Genomic DNA, 15,786 nt, shown 5'->3' on the forward strand with positions numbered 1-15,786 from the left:
GATCTAAGGGGAATCTGCTTTATACCATTAATTAGCATTACTAAGCAATGAAGATCTGTCTTTGCTCAATGCTGACAAGAATCTGCTACCTTAAGACTACCTCAGTATGTCATGGGTAAATGAGTCAAAGGGAAATAGTGTGAGTTCACTAATCATTCATAAATATCCTCTAGGGACACTAATCCCACCATCTTCGAAAATATAATGACTGGCCTGGATATAAGCAACCCTAAACAGAGGAGAAAATAGCTTGTACTCTTCTACACTAAATATGTGCAAGATATCTAAATAACTTCACCTTTGGAGTATGCTGGCCCCTGTAGGAACTAAAGGTTTATCCTCATCAATCATCAAACTTTTCATCCTCCTCCAAACAAGAATAAAGAATGTTACTATTCCAAATCTCATTTCCAGGAGTGCAGCCATGTGGGGAAAGGTATCATTAAGTGTACACTGGGTGCAATCCACCTCCTGCTCCAGAACACTCTCCCCTTGGACAGTTATGCCCTGAGCGGCCCTGCAGCACTGTAGTGATAAAAGGAGGTCCAGGTTTGACTTTGGGGATGGATGTAAGTGAAGAAAGCTTTGGTTTTAGGCAATGAAGGTTTCTAGCTGGTCTTGGTAGAAGTGTCAACACAAGTGCCTTGCATTGTCTTCTCGAGTGGATGGAAGTCAGGACTTTAGGTTATGCAGAACCTTTATTCCAGCCATCTACTTATCCATAATATAAAAAAGTACATAAAAACTAATACTTGAACTGTAATGAAAATAGAACTTGTAGACAAAAATGACTATCCATATGAACCTCAAATTACCTATTTCATCATTTTTGAATTTTATATTACCCATGAAAATCAGGCACTATAATGAAAAAATTCTACCTTGATATAATCTTCTAATCAAATTAGGCCCTAACTCAATTATACTCTTTTAAAAAAAGTATGATAATAGCTAAACAGCTTGAACTTATAGTTTTAAAAGTTACTGATTTCCTTGTGGGAACTGATAAAAACCATGTCACAGCTTATTCCATTTCTACCCACATAATAATTTTATTCATTCAACCAACACATATTTATTGAGTACTCACTCTAAACACTGTTCTAGGCACTATGGGTATAGTGGTGAACTGAACAAACAAGGTCTCTACATACTCATGAAGCTTACATTCTGGAGGAGGGTGGGGACTCACACAATAAACTGACAAAGAAGATAATTTCATGAGTACTTGACTGACAAAAGATTTTTAAAAATAAAGAAAAAACAGCAAAATGGGTCAGAGACTGATGGGGTGGGGAGAAAAGTCATCTTAGGGAGGTATGATGTTATTCTAACTGTACTGAAATAAATGAGTTTAAAGAGTAGAGTGACATACTCAGATATGCATTTTGTAAAAGCCCACACTGGCTATCTTGTGGGGAATAAGAATGGAGGAAGGGAAACTATTTTACAGATGTCCAGGTGGAAAATAAATAATATGGACATTATCAGGCTATATTTTGGAGATGGACTGGATATCACTTGCTTCAAGATGCCTTCAATAAAGGGGAGAACAGAGAACCTGAATGTCACCAAGGATTTAGCCTACATGGGGAACTATGGTTATTTATCAAAATTAAAAAAAAAAAATGAATGAAAGAAGAACAGGATTTGGGGCAGGGAATCAAGAGTTCCATTTTAGACACATATTGAGTTTGAGATCCCTACTACATTCTTAGTAGAGATGTCAAATAGGCAGTTAGACATATTTCAGAGGAGATAATAGGGCTGGTGGTAATAGTTTGGAATCATCAGCATTTGGATCCTATTTAAAGTCACAAGTCTAGATGTAAATGCTTAAGGAGAGAGTTTAGGGGAAAAAGATCCAGAACTCTTTATACTGATATGGAACTTGTAGATAGTTTAATATATAGAGGTCAGGAAGAAGAGGGAAGGTACCAGCAAAGAAGCAGGAGTGACCAGTAAGGCAAAAAGAAAATAGAGGAGTAGGTTACACCAAATAAAAGAAATGTTTTTAGGAACAAAGACATGGTCAACTGTGTCAAAGCTTCTAGGAAGCAAAAGTGGCCACTGGATTTGGTATAGGTAATTGTTTATTTTGATAAAATTAGTTTCAATAGCAGAGTAGGACTGGAAGACTTACTGGCGAAACCTGAAGGAAGAAAGGAGGCTAGTAAGTGAAAAGTGGGGGATCAAGATTTTGGAGAGGTAAATTTACTACTGATGAGAGGGAGTGGCCAAGGTTGGCTTTACATGAGGAGGACACAGCCCCGAGAGGGGTCCGGTCATGGCTGGACCATTTATGCAGATGTTGAAGTCACAGAAGCAGGCCTGAAGAAGAAGACAAAATTTTCAATGAATGAAAATGACAGGGAAATAGGCAGTTGATGGTCAGCAGTAGGTAATTCATCTGATTTCACGGTGTGTGTCTAGGCTTTCCTTCTTTAAGAAGGCAATGGGAAGAAATGGTTCGGAAGTGGCATTAGGGAGCAAAAAGGGCACCAGGCCGTTCTCTAAGCTCTGTGGTATGTAGGAAATGGAAATAGAGAAAAGGGTCCACTGAGAAGGCTTGTAAGGACTGGTGTCAGTAGGATACAACCAACTGCTACATATTATGTTACGAAAAAATATTCTTTCAATGAACGCTTAATTATTCATACTCTGTTTTGTTGACTATATAGGGTTTGTCCCAACCTTGCCATAGGGGGATCTCAGGAATCTACCACAAGGTAACACAGGGAGAGGAATACAAGGTTCAGTTTTGAAAGGGATATTTCAAAGTATATCCCATACCTGGCTGCCCATTAAATTCATTTGGGAAGCTTCTTTGAAAATACCAATGACTGGGCCAAATCCCAGACCAATTAAATCTGATGGGGCTCAGAACTGTTTTGGTCCCCCCTTAGCCCACAAAGAACCCCAGGTGATTTTAACGGTCAGCCAGGATCTATGTTAAAATGTCTGCCTTTATGGAAGCATGTGTGTTCCTTTTGTAAAAGGCAAATATTAATGTTTTCTCCATTATCTGCTGGTATACATATAACCACCCATGCTTCTATTATTATGGCAAAGGGAAACAATGTAAATAAATATAAAATGGAATATTCTATAAGAAGCTTAAACATCCAATTACTTTGTGGATAACCTGTCACTACATTAACTGTATTAATCTTTTACATCTGTTGCCATTAACCTGCATTTTCCATTTAAGACAGAACCAGTTACACAAAACAGAAATTATATATTAGTCATTCAAATGCTATCCAGAAAAACAGAAAGGTTACCAGAAATCTTTAAAGCCATTATCAAAAGAAAATATAAGGTTAAGTTTAAAAAAATGATAGAGTGGGCAAAGTGGGCAAAACCAAGTCTAAACAAAGATGTAAGGATGGATGTGATATAAATTAGATTTTTAAAAAGGAGTAGGTTAAGTACAGAGTTCAAGGAAAATGAACTCTTTCTCATACCCATGTTTATGCCAACCACCATGCTACTCACTGGGTATACAAAGATGGTCTAAATTTTTCAGTAAAAACCTTCAATACTAAGAATAAAAAGCATTAACTACAACAAGTGAGGTTCTTAACAGCATTTCAGACATCTTGTTTCCCCTACAATCTATCCATTTTGCATGCAACAAATATCAGAGTAGAATCCTATAAAAATATTTATTTAACAAGTGTACTACTTCTAGAAGGGAAAACAATGAGATTAATGATGAAAAGTAGTGTGATCAATAGATTCACTGCTGTTTGGTGACTAGGCAAACATCCTCTAAGACAATGTAAGAACTTTGCTTGATACAGCAAAATGCATTCCAAATTTCAATATTTTTACTGAAAAGTTTAGGCCCTCTTTGTATCATCAGTGTCTAGCATGGTGTTTGGCATAAACATGGATTAAGAGAAGTTATGTTTTCCTTGAACACTTAATATTTAAAATGTTTTAGCATTACTAAAGAGTTGCCATAAGAGTATTCAAAAAATAAATTTTCTAATTTATTATTGGTATAACAGTGTATTTTGTTATATGAAAATCACACCATAAAGTGTGTCCCGGCACCTGTACAAGTAACATTCATAACTTAATTCAAAAGGGACTGCTCTGTTTGTGGTCCACAGTTTATTCAATGATTTCTTGTTGATCAGCAATCAACAAAAACCATGAAAAGAACACAGTTGGTCACACCTAAAAACTCTAATAATAAGTGTGTCAAATATCCTTACCTCCAAACAAATTTTTGGCTATCTGGTTAATTCTTATGTCCTAAGAGAAATTTTTACTAACTGAACCATATTCTAAAATACAACATTAAAAAATAAATGTTTATCAAAATATTAGGGTCTAGCTAATCTTAACAGTGAAATTTTTGAAAATAAAAAAGTAAAACAATTTTCATGAAGACTTAACATAAAGTGAGGTAGATTAATCTCTTTATGATTTTTCTTAGTAGTGAGGAAAGTTAACTTTTGGCTCTGTCCTAATAATCTGCCTATTTTCTCATTTTGCTGAATTGCTACTAATCCATTATCAATGACAGTTTATAAGACACATTGTTTTCTTTCTGCTTTCAATAAGATAGAGCACCTTTGACATTTCTCTAGTTATCATTGCATATCATCTTGTCTGCCTCCTCATTGAGATCACCATAGTTTCATCTAGCTTTCTGTAGGCTCTATTTTAAATTAAAAATCCTAGGTATTAAAGTGGAATTTTCATCTCTGAAAGTGCTTCTGCATCCAGACACCCATCTTCTCATTATTCCTTTAGCATTTCTGGAGAGTAAAACTGAGCCACTCTACCACTCATAGGATAATAATGCAGCTGTTTGTAAAATGTACGTTAAAGTTTGTGACCTGCGGTCGAGACTGAGTTAACAGTGAAGGCCTATTGAGCCACTGCAAAGATGAAACCTTATTAATATAAGACAGCCATTCACCTGGGACCAGTAGTATCAATATCACCAGGGAACATGGCCTCACTCCAGATGTGATGCAGAACTGTTCGTACAAATACTGAAGGTTCTTATTCAACATACATATACTGTCTATAAGCTGAGGTTACAAAGACAGAAAAGACAGGGCCCACATGCATAGGCAACTCACTTCTACTGGTTACATATTCACCTGGAAGAGCATACAGGTGTCTCCTGAGCTGGGATTTTTCTGGTGGACTAAGAATATTCATTTTGCATAGTTAAGTTGAAAATGGAGTTAGAATAAAATGATCCATTATTTTTGACTAACCATCAGAGCCATGTCCTGAATTTAACAAACATGACTTTTAATTTATCTTTTTCCTGATGATATATGATGTCCAGTCCTAAGTAAATTTGGATGAAGGAAGCAGAGATACAGTGGCCTTAGAGAAAAAGGGATAGAGAAAAAAATCAACATTTTTTTTAAGCAGAATGACTGATGAGGTGCTGAAGAGAGACAAAATCATATGTAACGTTTATTCTTCAACTGTTTCGGAATGCTCCAAACTAAGGTTGATAAAGGTGCTAAAAAATAAAAATTACTTGACTAATCACTCCAAGTGAGCTAAATGCTTCATTCTTGTGTAATGCTAGCTTCCCACCTGGTGGGATTTAGCAAGTCAAATAATTAGTGAGAAAGCAAGAAACTGTCTTTTTCCTTTGATATCAGACTGTTTATCAAAATAGTTATCAAATGTACATTAAAAAATACTGCTGCCTGTGTCATTTTAAAAAGAGTGATGCTAAAGAATGTATACATTTGAACAAATATTTTTCTTGCTCTGTGAAATCAATTTACCAAAATTCTCTATGTCAAGCAAATCAACTTACCTTCGAAGGTGGAGAAAAGCTGTGTAACACTGTTTTCGGAACTCTTGGTACTGTTCGCTCTGTGTGCCCCCCATTCCTTCCACCATTTCTTTATTCAGCTTCATAGGAGGAGGAAGAGGCTTTGGATCCCGACCCAAAATATATCCAAAGTCTATGTGGAAGAGTTTGCCTGGATGTTGATAAAAAACTCATTTGTTTCCAGAATTTTATATTAAGGAACTGGGAAATAGATATGTCATATAATTGGTAAAGCAGTGTCTCTTCATAAAGAATATTAGTTCATGATGAAGTCTATTAAATTGTCTGATCCTGTATCCACAGGCTAGGGAGTGGCCTTCAGAGCATATTTTATTTCCCTTCAGTTCACATTCATTCTGATGAAACTATACTTAAAATCATCCCACAGTAATATTTTAAAATTTAAATCCTACTTTTAGATCTCCAGAACCAAAGATAGCTAAAGGCTGGACAACTTTTAAAGGTATTAGTAGAAATTAGTATCTTGTAGCAAATTTCTTATGCTAAAGGAAGATCACTTCTTTAAGTATTCCTGAGATGAATCCTTCCTTTAACTTATCACTATTCTCCCCACCTTCAAAAACATCCCCCCAAATTTCAAATTATATTGTTAGCTTCATTTGAATCATTTCCAACTAATCTGTGTTACTCATTAGCTGCAGACTAGGAAACCAAGCACAGTATTCACCTCTGTCAAGGGCTGAATACAGCTATAGTGCCCAAGAAGACAAACCCTTGAGCAGTCATCTAAACTCGTAGGTCACATATGTAAGAATGTGACTGATCAATCACCTTAGAGAATGATTCACCACTGAAATCATAAAGCATCTTTTGATTTACAAGTAGGTATAAAGTAGGCATACATTATAACACTAAAAGTAACACCCTGGATTCTACAATCTAAGTACCACCAAGGCAAGGACTTATGCATTTTGTATATTGATGTTTCCCCAGCCTCAGAATAGTTTCTAGCACATACTAAGCAATCATTGTTGAATGAAGAAATGGACTCCCTCTTGCAAGAACACCAGAATCACAACTAGCTACTGGACAATCATAAGCAGGAAGACACTGGAACAAACCAAAAAAGATACCCCATATCCAAAGACAAAGGAGAAGCCACAGTGAGACGGTAGGAGGGGTGTAATCACAGTAAAATCAAATCCCATAACTAGTGGGTGGGTGACTCACAGACTGGAGAACACTTATACCACATAAGTCCACCCACTGGAGTGAAGGTTCGGAGCCCCACATCAGGCTTCCCAACCTGGGGGTCCGGCAATGGGAGGAGGAATTCTTAGAGAATCAGACTTTGAAGTCTAGTGGGATTTGACTGCAGGACTTCGACAGGACTGGGGGAAACAGAGACTGCACTCTTGGAGGGCACACACAAAGTAGTGTGTGCATCAGGGCCCAGGGGAAGGAGCAGTGACCCTGGGGAGACTGAACCAGACCTACCTGCTAGTGTTGGAGGGTCTCCTGCAGAGGCGGGGGTGGCTGTGGCTCACCATGGGGACAAGGACACTGGCAGCAGAAGTTTTTGGAAGTACTCCTTGGCATGAGCCCTCCCAGAGTCCGCCATTAGCACCACAAAAGAACCCAGGTAGGCTCCAGTGTTGGGTCGCCTCAGGCCAAACAACCAACAGGGAGGGAACCCAGGCCCACCCATCAGCAGAAAAGTAGATTAAAGTTTTACTGAGCTCTGCCCACCAGAACAACAGTCAGCTCTACCCACCACCAGTTCCTCCCATCAACCATACTAGATAGCCTCATCCACCAGAGGGCAGACAGCTGAAGCAACAAGAACTACAATCTTGCAGCTGGTGGAACAAAAACCACATTCACAGTAAGACAGACAAGATGAAAAGGCAGAGGGCTATGTACCAGATGAAGGAACAAGATAAAACCCAAGAAAAACAACTAAATGAAATGGATAGGTAACCTACCAGAAAAAGAATTCAGAATAATGACAGTGAAGATGATCCAGGACCTTGGAAAAAGGATGGAGGCAAAGATCGAGAAGATGCAAGAAATGTTTAACAAAAACCTAGAAGAACTAAGGAACAAACAGAGATGAACAACACAATAACTAAAATGAAAACTACACTAGAAGGAATCAATAGAATAACTGAGGCAGAAGAACAGATAAGTGACTTGGAAGACAGAACGGGAGAATTCACTGTTGTGGAACAGAATAAAGAAAAAGAATGAAAAGAAATGAAAACAGCCTAAGAGACCTCTGGGACAACATTAAACACAACAATATTCACATTATAAGGGTCCCAGAAGGAGAAGAGAGAGAGAAAGGACCAGAAAAAATATTTATAGAGATTATAGTCAAAAACTTCCCTAACATGGGAAAGGAAATGGCCACCCAAGTTCAGGAAGGGCAGAGAGTCCCATACAGGATAACCCCAAGGAGAAACACACTGAGACACATAGTAATCACATTGGCAAAAATTAAAGACAAAGGAAAATTATTGAAAGCAGCAAGAGAAAAACGACAAATAACATACAAGGGAACTCCCATAAGGTTAACAGCTGATTTATCAGCAGAAACTCTACAAGCCAGAAGGGAGTGGCATGGTATACGTTAATGAAAGGGAAGAATCTACACCAAGATTACTCTACCAGCAAGGATCTCATTCAGATTCGATGGAGAAATCAAAAGCTTTACAGGCAAGCAAAAGCTAAGAGAATTCAGCACCACCAAACCAGCTCTATAACAAATGCTAACGGAACTTCTCTAAGTGGGAAACACAAGAGAAGAAAAGGACCTACAAAACAATTAAGAAAATGGTAATAGGAACATACATATCGATAATTACGTTAAATGTGAAAGGATTAAATGCTCCCACCAAAAGACACAGGCTTGCTGAATGGATACAAAACAAGACCCATCTATATGCTGTCTACAAGAGAGCCACTTCAGATCTAGGGACACATACAGACTGAAAGTGAGGGGATGGAAAAAGATATTCCATGCAAATGGAAATCAAAAGAAAGCTGGATAGCAATACTCATATCAGATAAAATAGACTTTAAAATAAAGAATGTTACAAGAGACAAGGAAGGACACTACATAATGATCAAGGGATCAATCCAAGAAGAAGATATAACAATTACAAATATATATGCACCCAACATAGGAGCACCTCATACATAAGGCAACTGCTAACAGCTGTAAAAGAGGAAATTGACAGTAGCACAATAATAGTAGGGGAATTTAACACCTCACTTACACCAATGGACAGATCATCCAAAACGAAAATAAATAAGGAAAGAGAAGCTTTAAATGACACAGTATACCAGATAGATTTAATTGACATTTATAGGACATTCCATCCAAAAACAGCACATTACACTTTCTTCTCAAGTGCACACAGAACATTCTCCAGGATAGATCACATCTTGGGTCACAAATCAAGCCTTGGAAATGTAAGAAATTGAAATTATATCAAGCATCTTTTCTGACCACAACACTATGAGATTAGAAATGAATTACAGGGAAAAAACGTAAAAAAACAAACAAACACATGGAGGCTAAACAGTACATTACTAAATTACCAAGAAATCATTGAAGAAATCAAAGAATCAAAAAATACCTGGAGACACACGACAATGAAAACACAATGATCCAAAACCTATGGGATGCAGCAAAAGCAGTTCTAAGAGGGAAGTTTATAGCTATACAATCCTACCTCAAGAAACAAGAAAAATCTCAAATAAACAATCTAACCTTACACCTAAAGGAACCGGAGAAAGAAGAACAAACAAAACCCAAAGTTAGTAGAAGGAAAGAAATCATAAAGATCAGAGCAGAAATAAATGAATTAGAAACAAAAAAAAAAAACAACAGCAAAGATCAATAAAACTAAAAGCTGGTTCTTTGAGGAGGTAAACAAAATTGATAAACCATTAGCCAGACTCATCAAGAAAAAGAGGGAGAGGACTCAAATTAATAAAATTAGAAACGAAAAAGGAGAAGTTACAACAGACACTGCAGAAATAAAAGCATCGTAACAGACTACTACAAGCAACTGTATGCCAATAAAATGGACAACCTGGAAGAAATGGACAAATTCTTAGAAAGGTATAACCTTTCAAGACTGAACCAGGAAGAAACAGAAAATATGAACAGACCAATCACAAGTAATGAAATTGAAACTGTGATACAAAATCTTCCAACAAACAAACGCCCAGGACCAGATGGCTTCACAGGTGAATTCTATCAAACATTTAGAGAAGAGCTAACACCCATCCTTCTCAAACTCTTCCAAAAAATTGCAGAGGAAGGAACACTCCCAAACTCATTCTATGAGGCCACCATCACCGTGATACCAAAACCAGATAAAGATACTACAACAAAAGAAAATTACAGGCCAATATCACTGATGAATATAGATGCAAAAATCCTCAACAAAACACTAGCAAACAAAATCCAACAACACATTAAAAGGATCATACACCATGATCAAGAGGGATTTATCCCAGGGAGGCAAGGATTCTTCAATATACGCAAATCAATCAACGTGATACACCATATTAACAAATTGAAGAATAAAAACCATATGATCATCTCAATAGATGCAGAAAAAGCTTTTGACAAAATTCAACACCCATTTATGATAAAAACTCTCCAGAAAGTGGGCCTAGAGGGAACCTACCTCAACATACTAAAGGCCATATATGACAAACCCACAGCAAACATCATTCTCAATGGTGAAAAAGTGAAACCATTTACTCTAAGATCAGGAAGAAGACAAGGATGTCCATTCTCACCACTATTATTCAACATAGTTTTGGAAGTACTAGCCACGACAATCAGAGAAGAAAAAGAAATACAAATTGGAAAAGAAGAAGTAAAACTGTCACTGTTTGCAGATGACATGATACTATACATAGAGAATCCTAAAGATGCCACAAGAAAACTACTACAGCTAATCAATGAATTTGGTAAAGTTGCAGTATACAAGATTAATGCATAGAAATCTCTTGCATTCCTATACACTAATGATGAAAAATCTGGAAGAGAAATTATGGAAACACTCCCATTTACCACTGCAACAAAGAGAACAAAATACCTAGGAATAAACCTACCTAGGGAGACAGAAGACCTGTATGCAGGAAACTATAAGACACTGATGAAAGAAATTAAAGATGATACAAACAGATGGAGAGATATACCACATTCTTAGATTGGAAGAATCAATATTGTGAAAATGACTATACTACTGAAAGCAATCTACAGATCCAGTGCAATCCCTATCAAATTCCCGATGGCAGTTTTTACAGAACTAGAACAAAAAATCTTAAAATTTGTATGGAGACACAAAAGCCCCCGAATAGCCAAAGCAGTCTTGAGGGAAAAAAACGGAGCTGGCGGAATCAGACTCCCTGACTTCAGACAATAGTACAAAACCACAGTAATCAAGACAATATGGTAGTGGTGCAAAAACAGAAACACAGATCAATGCAACAAGATAGAAAGCCCAGAGATAAACCCACACACCTATGGTCAACTAATCTATGACAAAGGAGGCAAGGATATACAATGGAGAAAAGACAGTCTCTTCAATAAGTGGTGCTGGGAAAACTGGACATCTACATGTAAAAGAATGAAATTAGAGGGGCTTCCCTGGTGGCACAGTGGTTGAGAATCCTCCTACCAACGCAGGGGACACGGGTTTGAGCCCTGGTCCAGGAAGATGCCACATGCCGCGGAGTAACTAAACCAGTGTGCTACAACTACTGAGCCTGTGCTCTAGAGCCTGTGAGCCACAACTACTGAAGCCCACGTGCATAGAGCCCATGCTCTGCAACAAGAAGCTACTGCAATGAGAAGCCCACACACTGCAACGTAGAGTAGCCCCTGCTCACTGCAACTAGAGAAAGCCTGCTCGCAGCAATGAAGACCCAACACAGCCAAAAATAAATAAATTAAATAAATAAATTAAAAAAAAAAAGAATGAAATTAGAACACTCCCTAACACCATACACAAAAATAAACTCAAAATGGATTAGAGACCTAAATGTAAGGCCAGACACTATAAAACTCTTAGAGGAAAACATAGGAAGAACATTCTTTGACATAAATCACAGCAAGATCTTTTTTGATCCGCCTCCTATAGTGATGGAAATAAAAATAAACAAATGGGACCTAATGAAGCTTAAAAGCTTTTGCACAGCAAAGGAAAGCATAAATAAAACTAAAAGACATCCCTCAGAATGGGAGAAAACATTTGCACACTAATCAATGGACAAAGGGTTAATCTCCAAAATATATAAACAGCTCATGCAGCTCAATATTAGAAAAACAAACAACCCAATCTAACATACAGATGGCCAATAAGCACATGAAAAGCTGTTCAACATCACTAATTATTAGAGAAATGCAAATCAAAACTGCAATGAGGTATCACCTCACACCAGTTAGAATGGGCATCATCAGAAAATCTACAAACAGCAAATGCTGGAGAGGGTGTGGAGAAAAGGGAACCCTCTTGCACTGTTGGTGGGAATGTAAATTGATACAGCCATTATGGAGAACAGTATGGAGGTTCCTTAAAACAACTAAAAATAGAATTACCATATGATCCAGCAATCCCACTACTGGGCATATACCCAGAGAAAACCATAATTCAAAAAGACACATGCACCCAATGTTCACTGCAGCACTATTTACAATAGCCAGGTCATGGAAGCAACCTAAATGACCATCGACAGAGAAATGGATAAAAAAGCTGTGGTACATATATACAATGGAATATTACTCAGCCATAAAAAGGAACAAAATTGGGTCATTTGTTGAGACGTGGATGTATATAGAGAGTGTCATACAGAGTGAAGTAAGTCAGAAAGAGAAAAACAAATATCGTATTTTAACGCATATATGTGGAACCTAGAAAAATGGTACCGATGAACCGGTTTGCAGGGCAGAAATTGAGACACAGATGTAGAGAACAAACGTATGGACACCAAGGGGGGAAAGCGGCGGGGGGTGGCGGTGGGGGTGTGATGAATTGGGCCATTGGGATTGACATGTAGACACTGATATGTATAAAATTGAGGACTAATAAGGACCTGCTGTATAAAAAAATAAATAAAATAAAATTTAAAAATTAAAAAAAGCTTTTGCTTATATACACAAGTTATTTTTTTCCTTAGAATTTGAATCTCTAAAACATTATGGTGATGATTATTATATAACAACCCCAAATAGTTAAAAGCCTTCCTAAAGTGGCTTATCATAATTCTTTCACATATTTTAGTGAGGGAATTTATTTTTAAAAATCTTAATAATAAAATCAAGTATGCAGTTATAAATGAGATCAAGATAGGCTGATAAGTTACAACAAATATATTTTTTCTGTGTAATGCATTTGCATCTATACATATGAATTAAAATAGCCATTACCTTATTAGAACTTGAGAGAAATATGAAATGAGATTTATTTTCTTAATGTTCAGAATTTATTTTCTTATTATAACTATAGGAGCATGATTGTGACATTATCCAAATGAATTGTTCAGTACTTTTACTGATGTAGTAGCTATGTGCTTGAAATATTTTGCAAAAATTCTTGTTAACAACTCTCTTATTTTTACTCATTTTACTTATTTTCATCCAATAAAGCCATGTGAACCAATAAAAAAAAAGAAAAAAAGAAATGAATTCATTTAAAAAGCCAACTCAAAATTTCCCTAATGCAACCTGCCCACTTTCATTTATCTTGTAATGCATTCTGACCTGTTTTATGTGGAAACCTATCCTCCATCATTTTTGGGGAAGCTTCGATTTCTTTCCTTCAATGGCACAAGCCATTGTTCTTGAGGCACATATATTGAGTTTTTACACACTTTTGCCATCTTGCAAAATATTTTTTGATAGTGACTCTATCCAGTTAAAATGTTAAGCTATACCCTTCTGTCTATGCCTTCCTCTGAGCATTAACACTGTTATCTGTGAACTTTATACACCATCATTAGGTCACTGTTGGAAACATAAACAACAATGGGCATGGAACTGACTCTAGTTGTGGTAACAAAGTCCCAGGTAACAGTGATGCCCTGGCAGGCACTCTGAGTCAGGAGCATAATGGCCCTTTATTAAAACACTTTCACATCTCACTTGATCAGGTATGTGATCCTTATAAAGTTGCTTAACCTTTCTAAGGTTCACTTTCTAAACTACAAAACAAGTTAATACTGATAATTACCTTCTATGGAAGAATTAAAAGAGATAATATAGCTAATACTTAACACAGTACTTGATAGACAGTAATCACTCTAAATTTTAAATACTGAACTTTGTTCAAAAATAAATATTGGGCTTCCCTGGTGGCGCAGTGGTTGAGAGTCCGCCTGCTGATGCAGGGGACACGGGTTCGTGCCCCGGTCCGGGAAGATCCCACACGCCGCAGAGCGGCCGGGCCCATGAGCTATGGCCGCTGAGCCGGCGCGTCTGGAGCCTGTGCTCCACAACAGGAGAGGCCACAACAGTGAGAGGCCCGTGTACCGAGAAAAAAAAAAAAAATACATTTTAAACATGCTTAAAATGTCCCTGATACCTGAGATCACAACGGCCAGAAATTAGTAAAATTAAATATTAAAGAGATAAGCAATCTTATTTTCTGCAACTTCTTCAGGCATCTTTCTTAACAAAGAAAAACTAAATAATACATTAAACTGGAAATGTTATAAAACTCTGAAAATGAGAAAGAACTTCAAATGTGCCAAGGCTGGGTAATAAAAAGTACAAATTTTAGGCAATAATAATATTAAATTTAAGTAAAATTCAAGATAGATACTGGCACTATTTTCCCACAACAGTAAAGAAAACTATATTGCAAATTACCTGGAGTTGACAGAAGGTGTACTAAATTTGGGACATGGAGTTCATATACAAAGAGAAATAACAGCTTACAAATGAGTGCTCATAATGACAACTAACCAGAGATTTAAACATTGTCATCACCTGGCTGTAGAAAAAGTAGCCATTGTCCAGGAGGAAGAAATTTTCTTCTACCCTCCTAGGTTCTCTGGCGGGTCTAAGAATTAAATTGACATGAGACAGATTAAGAGGAGAAAATCAAACCAAAGTTTAATAACATGTAAACATGAAAGAGACCCAGAAAAACCAAGTAACTCCCCAAAATGGCTGAAACCCTCACCCTAAATACCATCTTCACCTAAAGACAAAGGAGGATGTTGGGGTAGGAGTTGGGACTTCAAATGTGAGGAAGGCATGAAGATGGAAAAGCACATGTTTGGGAAACAAATGTTTGCTAGGCCTTGCAGAGACAATGGGACACAGAGTGGACTCTAAATTTCCAAGAGTCTCGCCCACCACACCTAGCCTGTATTCTTTGCAGATATTTCTGGTGATAGCTCTATTCCTGTTATAGGTCCTCTATCTAAATTCTTCAGGCAGTTAGGGGCAAGGTCAAAGGTGCTTCCAGACGCTTTTTGGCCTTGATTGTTTTCAGCTTGAAACTGCATGCCAGAAACATTTTGGGGTAGCTAATTTTGTTCCCCTGCACCATCATCAATGTAACTATTGCACTGAATACCAGTTTTCCATTTATCGAAATTATCTTAATTTTTTTAAAAAGATATACCAGGTTTAAAATATTCTGTTCAAACTGGAGAATTGGTTAAAGTCTTATAGGGGAGCAAAACTTGCCATCCCAAAATGTCTTTCTGGCATGAAAATTATTTTTGATCTGAAACCAATCAAGGCCCAAAAGGATGAAACTTGACCTTCCCCCAGCTACCTAAAAAAATGTCAGTAGAGGATCTGTTCCAGGAAGGGACCTGTCACCATAGATTAATTATAGTATGAACTATGTATGCAGACAGGGAGGAACCTAGCGAAGTTTGTTAAAAATTCCTTTGTGTCCTATTGTCTCTGCATGGCCTAGCAAACATTTACCAAACATTTGCTTTTCTATCTCCTT

The 15,786-nt window shown here is 37.2% G+C and overlaps 1 protein-coding gene across 3 annotated transcripts in view; it reads right to left on the reverse strand.

Annotated features, from left to right (window-relative positions):
- The window catches only part of PIK3C3 (phosphatidylinositol 3-kinase catalytic subunit type 3), a 156,757-nt gene that overhangs the window by 14,763 nt on the left and 126,208 nt on the right, over positions 1-15,786 (reverse strand). For 2 of the 3 annotated variants that reach the window (XM_079942248.1, XM_079942247.1), the window contains one exon: positions 5,810-5,978. In XM_079942248.1, coding sequence (XP_079798374.1) covers positions 5,810-5,978 — 169 coding nt within the window. Of the gene's footprint in view, positions 1-5,809; positions 5,979-12,169; positions 14,878-15,786 lie in introns of those variants that run through there. The other variant, XM_079942249.1, reaches the window with a different exon arrangement.

The sequence above is a fragment of the Stenella coeruleoalba genome (genome assembly GCF_951394435.1).
Source record: "Stenella coeruleoalba genome assembly, chromosome: 14".
NCBI classification, from domain to species: Eukaryota; Metazoa; Chordata; class Mammalia; order Artiodactyla; family Delphinidae; genus Stenella; species Stenella coeruleoalba.